This window comes from Ostrinia nubilalis, chromosome 18, assembly GCF_963855985.1.
Source record: "Ostrinia nubilalis chromosome 18, ilOstNubi1.1, whole genome shotgun sequence".
Classification (NCBI taxonomy): domain Eukaryota; kingdom Metazoa; phylum Arthropoda; class Insecta; order Lepidoptera; family Crambidae; genus Ostrinia; species Ostrinia nubilalis.
The window spans coordinates 8,246,464-8,259,238 of record NC_087105.1 but is presented as its reverse complement, the minus strand read 5'-3'; the positions used below and the strand labels follow the sequence as shown (position 1 = coordinate 8,259,238).

The 12,775-nt window shown below is 37.8% G+C and overlaps 1 protein-coding gene across 2 annotated transcripts in view; it reads left to right on the top strand.

Moving 5' to 3' along the window:
* Window positions 1-12,775, top strand: part of LOC135080694 (hemicentin-2-like) — a 153,883-nt gene that overhangs the window by 128,885 nt on the left and 12,223 nt on the right. For both annotated transcript variants that reach the window (XM_063975407.1, XM_063975408.1), the window contains exons 6-10: window positions 3,823-4,029; window positions 6,745-6,890; window positions 7,594-7,744; window positions 9,488-9,618; window positions 11,100-11,259. In XM_063975407.1, the coding sequence (XP_063831477.1) occupies window positions 3,823-4,029; window positions 6,745-6,890; window positions 7,594-7,744; window positions 9,488-9,618; window positions 11,100-11,259 (795 nt within the window). The remainder of the gene's footprint in view (window positions 1-3,822; window positions 4,030-6,744; window positions 6,891-7,593; window positions 7,745-9,487; window positions 9,619-11,099; window positions 11,260-12,775) is intronic.

Genomic DNA, 12,775 nt, shown 5'->3' with positions numbered 1-12,775 from the left:
ACGTCAGAACTATTATTTCAGTTGGCTCCTATTATTTACTTGAAAGTTTTAGAAATCATGACGAAATGCTACTTTTATAGCGTTTCTCAGAAGTTTTTATCCTGGAAATAACAATTTTAAAGACAGTCGCACTCCTATTTACTGAGCTTCGTGCCAAGAAACTGGGGGTCAGTACTTTAGATATTGATCTAGTCCTAGATTTTTGATAACGGAGCAATAAAAGAAAGTTTAGAGGCAAAAGTTTAAGGTATCAATTGGTTTTGAAAGGTAGGTATTATAAATTCGGTCTATCGACCCCTGAGTGTTATACATTTCACTTTATAAATACAGTTTATTTCTCTCTGCCCTTGAAAGAATAATAATAATCTCCTGGGTGTCATTATGTATTGCTTAAATGTATTGAACATAACATGTTAAAGAAGAGATAAGTGTAAAAACCTTTTTTATTCTCGCTGAAAATATTTTAAAACTCTCGTAATTTCGAGAAACACTTTAACTGCAGAAGAGCCAGAATATTTTATTTTTATTTGAACAATATCTGAATTCAATCTGGTATCTCGCAAAGGCTCCGAGTAGTGAATAGTATTTGATACGTATTGTGCAAAGGTCGGGTCATTGCTCAGAAAGTTTCATATTGCAATACGACTTTGCTATTCATAAATATTCTATTTAAAATGGGGCTGGCCAGGTTTGTTCAATTGTTATCTTAATTCAATTATCTTTGAAATGTAATTTGGAAATTCTACATTGAATTTAACGAGTGGAAAACCTCTGCACTAAAACTTTTTGCCTATTCGTAGATGGTAGAGTCGGGTTGATATTTTTTATTGACTATTGAATCTATCATAGCATTATTTGGTTATTTTGCGTCTAAATAAAGCAGCATTAATTTCCGAATTATAATCAACAAAAAAATCAAAAGCTCACAGTAATAATAAGTCGGTTTTAAAATTATACGTTTGGACAACAAACGGGCATTGCACGGATTGCATTCACATATTCCCTGAACAAAAATGATATTAGCAGAATCACTCCCCATGGACCACTAATCGTAAAACCAGGGCTTACCCAACAAATAATTATAAATTCAAAGCGGTTATAAATAACTAGATTTAAATGTTGAGTGCGTGCAAATACTTTCGTCCCAACTAGTTCCGTGCTACGGTGTTTAGTATACCCGCAGACTACCGATTTTTTGTCGACCAAACGGCTTGTTAATGAGTATAAACATACCTATATGGAAGTACGCACATTACACCTATTTGGTATCAGCCAATTCCGTATACAAATTAGAAGTCCATCAAACTATCGGCCGACAAAAGTCTGTAGACTGCGGGGACTCATAAAGAGGCTGCCCAAACTATCAAGCGGCTAAAAGACTGTGCTCTGCGGGGAGTCTAATCTGACGGGGACAAAATTAGATTCCCTATCTGTTGAGCCTTTGGCGCTTGACGCTGGCAGCCACATAATTAAATATGTGCCCGATAAGACCAAAGGCCGAATACCGCCCTGTCCGCACCGCTGCATCATCACAATTATTGGCCACACAGGCAGCGATAATCCGACCCTGGCAGGACGCCAACAAGCCATACTGCGGACTTTTCAATGGAGCCATCGGGATGGAATATCTCTCCGAATGTTTCCATAAAAGAAATCGAGCAATAGAAAAATTGAATTGTTGCGATGACGCCGTGTTTTGATTTCGATCGGCTTACTTTCGTTCGATAACGTTTCGGTAAACAAACGTTTAGCTATGACTATATGTAGAGTGATAGCGTATTTAGGTGCGCAGGTTTTTATCGCAGACGAAGGATTACAAACCTGTGAAGACTTTATTGTTGTTATGAATAGTTAACTAGTTCTTAATAGCCTATAAGTGATAATCGTATTGCAGTGTCATAAATCGTCTCCCATTTGATAGTTACGGACGGCTGTAGATCAAGATACCTAAACACTGGCGTCTACTTATCACCATAATAGTCCCAATTAGAGTCTGAGGTGCTATCGACTAACGACACAATATGTGTGAAACGATGTCTATTGATTATTTACAAAGATACGTCATGATTATTATTTAGGGCCGACCATGGGATGGATGGGAAAAGAATATCAGACAAAGAAGAAAGAAAATACTTTTCGTTACTACAATATTAATTGATACTTTTTATTTTAATAATTAATATATTGCCGAAATAAATCTACCTAACTTAGTAAACGTAACATTTTTTTATAAACTTGAACGATGCCCTTTGGCTTTCCCACAAGCCAACAATTGAGGCAGTTATTTTTCCAGAAAGCGTCTAGATCCCATTCCTCCCTGAATGGGCTGGGATAAGTCCCTGATACGCCGCTGAAAAATAACTACGGTCACGTCCCAGACTGTCTCAGTTGTATTCTTATTTTGTTCGGGGCTCAATTAGCTTTGTAGTTATTTCCATTTGAGAATTCCACAATCATAAGGTACGAGACCTTTCGAAATTTAGTTTTATTCTCAGGTAAAATAAGGAATTGGAAAATTACTTAGTACTGTGGATCTTATATTTGTCTGAACTCTAAGGCTGAGTTGCACCACCTCATTTTAACAGTAACTATAACAATAACTGGTGCATTTTGTAAGGAATTTTGACAGTGGTGTAATTCGGTCTAAGTTTGATTTCTAGTGAGACAAATTATGCAATATAATTTATAATATGTACTATAAATTACCGACTGTGTGACGCAGTGGAGGACAATATTCTTATAAATGAATTTTAGCTAGATACTCATAATAATTTAGTAGGTGCTCCAATAATTAATCAAGTCAAGTCAATTTTTTTTATTTGTATAGACTATTAAAATTTCTTACAAATCGTCAAATATTTTGCTCTTATGGAGCCTCTACATGTCTCATAATCTTTTAACCCTACCAGCGCTTCGAGACCAACATTTGGCATTAATTTCAACTAAAGATACCTACAAATAAAACACAATTGTATTGTAGAGCAGTGCACGCACAATGTTTATTATCTTAGAACTAGCATTCCGAAATAATCATTATGTAACTTACAATTTACATAGAAAATACTACATTTGCTGTAATATCAGTTTCAAAATGTAGCCACATTTTGATAATTAAATCAAGCCCAGTGTGGTTAATTCAACCACAAATCTATTTGTTGAATTTGTATGAGTAACATAAACTCACTCACCATCTGTTTAAAGGAACAAGCATTATATTCTATTTAATGATCCCAACTAATATTATAAATGCGAAAGTAACTCTGTCTGTCTGTCTGTCTGTCTGTCTGTCTGTCTGTCTGTCTGTCTGTTACGCTTTCCCGCTTAAACCTCGCAACCGATTTTGATGAAATTTGGCAAAGAGATAGTTCGAGTCCCGGGAAAGAACATAGGATAGTTTTTATCCCGGTTTTTGAAACAGGGACGCGCGCGATAAAGTTTTTCTGTGACAGACAAAATTCCACGCGGGCGAAGCCGCGGGCGGAAAGCTAGTTAAATTATAAATCTACTTTAAGCCGAACCTACACGAAGTAAATAATAAATAAGGATGCAGAAAAATGGGTGCCGTAGCTTAAAGTTATTTTGTAAATACTAGCTTCTATCTATGGATGTGTTTGTGTGCCTGGGTTGAAAAAAATAAATCATCGTATAAAGTTAGGGTACTAATTTTAATACTATTAGTAAGAAGTAGTCATAATAAAGTTTTCATAATAATCATGAATGACATCTTTTAAACCATATTGATTGCGGAATGCTCTACAAAAATTGCACACCAAAATCAAAACAAAGCCGCAAGCACATATTAACATAAATTTTTACTCCCAGGTCGTCCAGAACCTGTGGTGACGTGGCTCATCAACGGCACACCAGCTCCTCAGTACATCGGGGTCAAAACTGACACCCATGTGGTGGTGAACCGGCTGGAGCTTCAGCAGTTGAAGAGAGAAGACCTGAACACCACGTTCAAGTGTCGCGCTGCTAATACAGTGCTAGTGCCCCCGCAGGAGAAGATAGTGAGGCTGGAGATGAACTGTGAGTGTATTTTAATTTGTTAGTACAGACGACAGCACATCAGGCTTAACACTGGCATCTTAAGTAGTTGTGATAAGGACTATATTGCAATAAAAATGTACAGCTTGATGAGCTGTCGTCCATACTATGTTTTGTGGCTGCATACAGTCGCCTCCTTGGTCGCGAGACACTGGCCACCACAAGGCCACCACAAGGCGCAGGTTCGGCCTCATATGGAATACTGTTCTCATCTTTGGGCAGGTGCGCCCCAGTACCAGCTTCTCCCTCTGGACCGCATTGAACGGAGAGCAGCTCGAATCGTTGACTGCCAGGACATTTCGGATTGGCTTGACCCCTTGGCGCTGCGTAGAGATGTATCCTCACTGTGCATCTTCTATCGCATGTATCACGGGGAGTGCTCCGAAGAATTATCAGGACTTATTCCTGCCGCCACTTTTCGCCACCGATCTACCCGACAGCACTTCCACCCCCATCACTTAGATGGTTGGCAGTCCACAACAGTACGTTTCTCTAGAAACTTCCTGCCCCGTACAACCAAACTGTGGAATGGACTGTCGTCTGCGGTGTTTCCGGACGGATACGACCTGCAAGCTTTCAAGAGGAGAGCGTATCTTTACCTTAAAGGCCGGCAACGCACCTGTAACGCCCCTGGGTCTGCGGGTGTCTATGGGCGACGGTAATCACTTACCATCAGGTGATCCGTCTGCTCGTTTGCCTCCTATCACATAAAAAAAAAAAAAAAAAAAACCAAGAAAATGTATTCTTTTTTCTCGACGACCAATATCGTTACCTACTCTTTTGTTTTTCTCTCGCTCACGACCCTCGAATTTTAACGTTTGCAGTTTGCAATTAACGCCTCTAAATAATATTTTTTTGTAAGTATTACATTATTTTGACGTTTTTTTACCGTTATTATCGAGTAAGTATTTTATTATTTTCACGAAACGACAAAGCACTCAAGCATTTCTGGTACGTATAAAAAAAATGCGGCGGCGGCCTCGGCTGAGTGCTCCAAGCGGCGCAAATATGCAGCTCTCAATGAGAGTTATATATTTGTGCCGTTTGGGGTTGAGACTATGGGACCATGAGGTCCAAGCGCTCGTTCCTTTTATAAGGAACTGGCAAAGAGGCTCACCGAGGTGACCGGTGATCAAAAGGCTGGCAGTTATTTTGGTCAGAGAATTAGCCTGGCCATTCAACGTGGCAATGCTGCCAGACTTTTGGGCACCATTCCTGACTGCGGCGCTGGGGGTGAAGTATTTTTTAATTTGTAAATAGTTTTTATAATTAGTAATTTTTAAATTTTAGTTTTTAAGTCATTTTAAGTTAATGTATTATTATAAAATTTATTCTCAAAAAAAACTATATCACTTTTAACTGTTTAATTTTGTTTAGTAACTTGGCAGGTTTTAATTTACGGTTACGTTCCGTGTTTTTAAAGTTGTAAATAATGAAGTTGGAAGTGTGAGTTAACAAGATACAAACGCAAGATCTTATAAAAACCTTTCTGTTATAAAAAATTTTACGAAACCTTAAAGTGTTTACATTTTATTCCACCTGAAAAACGCCTAAAAGCCGAATCTCGGCAACAAATTTCTTGTGAATGCTCTGCAAAGCTAATAATCAGATTATAGCTGCCTAATTAATATTCAGAAGGTATTTCAGTGAAGTGTATCTCGATTTAACTCGCTCGATCGAGGTGCAATCGAGTTTTCTCTTAGGGATTAGTCCGTCGGCGACACTTTTAAAATTGCTGAATCGCTGAGCGTCAAAGCAGTCACTCGAATAGAACTTTCAATTCGATATTTTAAACGTGAAATTTTCAGAATTGACATCAATTTTCCAAAAGAATAGTTTTCTATTTGGTATTTTTACCTTCTTCAACGAAATAAGTAAGCCGACTAAAAGGGCATTAAAACTATCTGTCAGTCTATTTCAGATATAATGGCTTACTAAATATTTTGTCATCTTTGTGACAAGCTTTAAATTTTTTAAATCAAGCATCATAATATTTAAATAGTTAAAAACAATTAGATAGTTCTGAGTTCACAACGTTCTTCACGCGTTCGTTTATAAAATTCGCCCAAATAAAATCATTAGGTAATTAAGCTAAATTGACTTGCAGAAGTTTATACAGCTTTTTATCTTACAAACTCACTTAGTTACACCTGTAAGAAAGTCAGATAATTCAATTAAATGCGTACTCCGAAGTAACATTGTCTGTGAAATCAATTATACTTTTTCGTTTTTTACAACAATTGTTGCCAGACTGAAAAACTTAGAAACGCAATTAAAGACGATAAGTAGTATAATGAGCTTTCAACAAATATAAAGCTTTGTCTTAAGACGTTTTTACACAAACTATTTAGAATTAGATAGTTAAGGGTCTGTCCACATTATACTGAAACTGGTGTATGCCTAAACCTCTTGAAGTGGAGTGATCATACCCATACGGCTGTACCACAGTAAGGAGGTTTATCTAACTAAACTAAAATTTTATGGCGCAAGTACACTATGCTGAAAATAGGCTAAGACTCGTCTTGGTCAATGGTTAGTGCGCTAGATGGCACACCGAAGTATGGACGACGTACGGGTGTGGAAGGAGAAAGTAACCGAGATGGTGTTCACACTGTTATGTCGCAACCAATTTCCCGCATAGTGTACTTGCCCCATTAGTATCTTGAGTAGGTTTTTATTGTATACTATCTTCACCAGTGGCCCCGCTCTCGGTGTCGCTGTTGGGGCGGCCTCAGCAGTTGATCGCTGGTGCTGTGGCGTCGCTGCGCTGTGTCGCTGAGGGCAGCAGACCGCCAGCACAGGTCACCTGGTTCAAGGATAACAGGAGTTTTGAAAAAGATAAGGTACGTTCGTAGCGCTCATTTTCACGGCAATCCAGACTGTCGAATACACATTGTGTGTTTGAAATTCCAATAACAAATTCTAACGGATCGGTTTTTTGCGGGACACTGTAAATTACTAATACGCTGTATACGTATACTGCTAAATGTGATCCTGCATAAAACGGGATGTATCCGTGGGAATAAGCCCTAGGGGTAAAGATAATGTTTTAAAAAATATTTTGAAATTAATACTTTAGTCAGTACTTACTCACGGCGCAAAGAGTGAGTGGAGGATTACATCTTTGCGCCATAAAGTAGATTTAGATTTGATTTCCAATTTTCCAGTTGTTTACAAATGAGCCCTCGAAAATCACGAGAAGCATAGACCCAGTAAAAAATCATAATAGGCCAGTCTAATCCAATAAACAACTATTGTATTCTATGGCTAAGGCTGAGTTGCACCACCTAACTTTAACCGCAACTATAACGATAACCAGTGCTTTTTGTATGGAGTTTGACAGATTTTTGACGTTTGTGAAGGTTAAAGTAAGATGGTGCAACGCAGCCTTAGACTTGCACCACCTTATTTTACCGTAACAATAACCGGTGCTTTTTGTATGGAGTTTGACAGATTTTTACGTTTGTCAAAGTTAAAGTAAGATGGTGCATCTCAGCCTAAATATTTTTTATGATGTCTTGTTAAAGTGAATTCTTCCTCATACAGGTGACAGACCATTCAAACGAGACGTGGTCAGTCAGCACCCTTGTATTCACCCCCATGCCGACTGACAATGGAGCTACGATAAAGTGCGTCGCTTCCAACCCCTCGCTGCCGACCAAGGCCATCGATGACCAGCTGCAGCTCAATGTTGTGTGTTAGTATGTAATTATTACTCGATGGACTGACGATCTGGTGAAGTTCTGTCAAACTGTCTCATCAGTAGTTATCTTGGAACATCTTTACTTTGCTATTAAATAGACGTTTACTCAAATCCTAATTCTTAACCTTCTTCGTTAACCTTCTTCGGCCATGTATCTCGGCGCAGTAATGACTCCATAGAGCGTCTCGTAGTGCAGGGAAAAGTTGAGGGCACCAGACCACGTGGTAGATCACCAATGAGATGGACGGACCAGATCAAGGCCGCAACTAAGTGCGCGGTTAGCGAAAGTACCCGGAAAGCTGCAGTCCGCGAGGAATGGCGCCGTATTACGAGGAACATCACTCTGAATCGTGATTCAAAATGATGACCACGACCACTCTGACAAGAGTGTACCGACTGAGAAGTTACTCAAATCACTAGATATGTCGCAGGCAAATTGTATGATTCCGCATTTTACAAACGGCGTCGTCAGTTCACAAACGCTCGCTGCTCTATGAAATGCCGAAGGCAAAATGTAAATTGCCTGGGCACTTTATAATATGTCAAAACATTTGATAGCCAATTCAATTGCTGTTTACAAAATTTATTTAGATTTAATTATTATTAGATTCAAATTTAGATTATTAGTAATTTGTTATTACACAAATTCTACGTATTCAAAGGACTTTTCACAAAAAAAGACATTTATTATACTTAGTGAATTAAAAATATTTTACGATTCACAAATAGGAGCAGTGAAAAAGCTATGGAAAAATGAAATAGTTTTTGAGGTTATCCGGCACGTAAAAAACGCTAAGGTGACAATGGAATCTGGTGCTCGGACTGGCGGAGGACTGCTGCGGAATATTATTGGTTTAAAAAAATATGGTGTTGTCTCCTAGACTTCTTCTAGGTATAATTAAAATGTAAGACTTAATTAAAGGACTGACTATCGAAACTTATTTTATGTCATAGTTTTATGTACTACCTATAGGTACGTCAATAGTTTAAATTAGTTTAGTGTTGTTTTTATTACGAAAATATTTTAATTACTTTAGGAGTAGCTAGTATTTTAGGTTTGTCTTACCTGAATAGATACCTACCTGATTTCTGAAATTCAAATAAATGATTTCTGAAAAGTCTGATTTGTCCAACATGTGTTTTATGATGGCAATAGGGTATTGCAACAATCATAGTCGAAATTTTATCAATTGAACGAGTCGCCAATTTGCCTTCGGCATTTCATAGAACAGCGAGCGTTTGTAAACTGACGACGCCGTTTGTAAAATGCGGAATCATACAATTTGCCTGCGACAGATACATAGGAATAGTAAATACTCGACTTTGTAAACCATAATAAGTTCAAAGATGACTGTTGCGGCCGCCTACGACCGGACTCTTTGGCTGCGCGACACTGGCCACTAAGAAAAATGCATTCTTTTTTTCCGTAGAATTACGATTCTTTTTTGTTTTTTTTTTCCCGTCGTGTTCCCTCGTGTTCCTTGATTTTCATGTAATGCATTATCGCGATTCAAAAATGTTTAAATAGTTGTTCTATCAAATAACTTTTTATCCCATTTAACTAGTAGGTATATTATTTTATTTCCATAACTATTAACGTACCAAATGTAACACGAAGTACGTAACCCAAGATTTGGTAACTATTTTGTGATTTAGGCCCATCGATCCAATACAATTGCCATCTGACATCATGAAACATCATAGTTTTTTGGTGACAATAATTATTTTGTTATCCAGATACCCCGCTAGTGACGCTGAGCCTTGGAAGCACGCTTAAGCCCCACGACATCAAGGAAGGTGATGATGTGTACTTCGAGTGCAATGTACGAGCCAACCCCCGGGAACATCGTATATCGTGGTACCATAACGTAAGTGGCATAATCAAGTAATACAAGTAATAATAAACTAGACAAAGTGTAAACGTTTTATTTAATAACTATACTTCTAGTTAATTAATTACCTAGACGATCTGCAAAAGCGTGTCTAGATTGAACCTGTAATAATAAAGATTCCATACGTGACGTCATATGCGCCCAAACTAACTTGTAAATATACGACAGACGATGCGTGATTGTAAAATTTCTTTGACCCAATTTTTTGTTACTTTATAACAATTTCAAAACTGTTGATTGCTTTTTAACTGAGGCAAAATCTAAGTGACTGCGTTAAAAGAGATTTCGGTCCTTTGCCACTTTATTGCCTGCATTAGTAGGTCTCATTTTTAATTTATCAAGGGGTCCGGTTCTTTCTTAGTATCCTTTATCATTTATCTAAGTAACTCAGTAAGCAATTTCCAAGAAAACCTTCCCTCAAAAGAGTTTCCCGTTTTTACAGATGTCTTCCTTCATTTAATATGTACCTTTATTCCTTTTCATCTTGCCAAAAATAATCGTCGACCTATTTATGAAAATCAATCAATTATTACAAATAAAAGGGATCCTTATTTGGACGCAGTGCCCTAAAATGTTTTGACCAATTTAGAAAATTCCGATTTTAATTTGGTTTCCAGGAATAATATTGTTGACCTTTTGAGCACTGAATGGGTTAAATATATTTCTTTTTTAACGATCGTCCGTTTTAAGGGCCAAAAATATCCTGTTTCTGTTTTTAAATTGTTCAATTTGGTTGCTGCGAATCGTTCGGTATTTTTGGTTTCTACTCGTAATTTGATGGTCAATTATCAAAGTTTTTGAATAGAGAAAATTTTGTTGACTTGATTCGTATCGTAACAATGATAGTCAATTATTATCAAGGTTTTTGAATAGATAAATTTTTGTTGATTTGATTCGTATCGTTACAATTTAACCAATTAACCCACATAATTTCTTGCTGTTTCACACGTTTCAATATTTCTGGCACATAACGTGGTCATTACCTATGGGCTCATTATTCGTATACGTGTTTTGAAGTTAGATACGTAACTAGTATAGTAAAGTTTATTCCCAACAGCTTTTCTAGTTATTAGGTAACCTATACATGCCCGTTTTCACCATCAATCCCTAATTTTTAAGTCACCCCAATAATGGTAACACGAATTTTGTTTTTATAGGGGTTACTTAAAAATTAGGTATTGATGGTGAATCATAAGGGCTCTTTGAAATTAAATGTTATTACACCCTTTTTAGTCGTAACGTTGTAAGTTGCACCAACTCCACTTTAACCGTGACTATAACTATAACCAATATTTTTGAATGAAGTTTGACAGACTTTTGACGTTTGTCATAAATAGTTTAATGTAATGCAAACCAAGTTGGGTCTTGCAAACGCACTACTGTCTCAAAACGTCTAAGAAAGATTTTATATTTCTAATCATCTCTTATCAGTGAGTTAAATAAATAATGTAATCTAGGACAGGCCGGTGACGCAGAACATGACGTCAGGCATCATCCTCAGCACCCGTTCGCTGGTGCTGCAGAGGGTGACCAGAAGAGAAGCTGGTGGCTACTCCTGCAGGGCTGCCAACGCTAGGGGGGAGACTTCGAGTGACATTGTCAGGCTGAGAGTGCAATGTGAGTATTTTGTCTTCATTCATATAAAGAAGAAGTATTTTTGTTAGTTGTCACATCTCAATATGGCTAGTATACAGAAAGAGTTCAGGGCGGAGTAGAGTGATTTTAACTGGTTTCCAACTGGTTTACGCAAGTATTTCACATTTCAAGGAACAGGAAAAATTGTACTATCAAAAAAAAAACACACTTACAGCCGAACATATTATTATAACCTCTTCCTTTTTTGAGGTCGGCTAAAAAGAGAACATAGGTTCAAAATTAAAACGTGTGTTTTTATTTCGTCCGCTTACGTTCAGTTTACGCTTCGCTTTTGAATGAACTTCATACATGTGGATGAGCCAGTATTTAGATTCTTACTGCTACTAGTTTGTACTGGATATAAATACATAAATGTGTACATAATTTAAGTTCAGTGTATTATTACTACTACTCCCATCCCATACTACGCGTGCATCAGACTTGTGACTGTCAAATCGTAATAAAACGCTATTGACGCTCACTCCACTCTTGTTTGATAGGGGCTTAAGAAACTATTTTAGCTTTGCGTATGTGAAGGTACAATTTAAATCTACCCAACAAGCGTCAATGGGATTTGTAACAAAATTTATACGCAACGAACCAAACAAAGCTCTATGAATTAAAGTGGAGGCACAACAGATTGCAAATACATAACAAAGGTAGAAGGCTCATTGCATAGAACACAAGTGCAGCCTTTCATAGGACCATTTTTAAAACGTTCAGAGTTAACACTAGAAATACAGAAACTACTGCCAACTTAGATTGTATTTTTGCACCCGATATATGAACTGTAATAAAATACATTGGTGTGGTTTTTGTGAAGTTATGTAAACTACAATAGTAAGAATTTTTCTACTGTCTATCCTTACAGTGTGGCAACTCCAGAACCGCGATAGTATTAGGTAATAATTTGGATGATTTACAGCACCGGCGGCTCGGTAGCAATTACTATGCGGTCTTTCGGCCAAGGAAGGAAGTTGGGAACGTCGATGCCGCAATGATTTGAATACCCGCAAACACGTCCTATTTGTGGCACTGTATTTCATGTGCTGTGACATTTTACGGGGCACCTACACGTCACTGTATCCGACGCTTGTAGGTTATGCAAATGATGTGCCTAATAAATTGCTGGATACGGACGTTGGCCATTGAATGGCTGGAGGAAGCGGTTTGTTTTTTTAATGAGGGCTATCGTTTTAGCGCTCACCAGTTAGCGCCACTGTAGAGTAAGGTCCTGTCACTTGCTAGTAGCGAAGACAGTGGCACCAACTGGTGAGCGCCAAAGTGGTAGGAGGACTATCGCATTTGCACTCATCAAGATGGCGCCACTGTAGAGTAAGGTCCTGTCAATCGCCAGGGGTGCCAACTGTTAAGTATAAAAACGATAGCCCTCATTGGGAGTAAAGAAGCTAAGACTGGCTGGAAATATCAGCACGACTTTTAAAAAAGTCGATGTTTTTTTTTCAGTGATATTACCACAGAATAATCATAATTACTA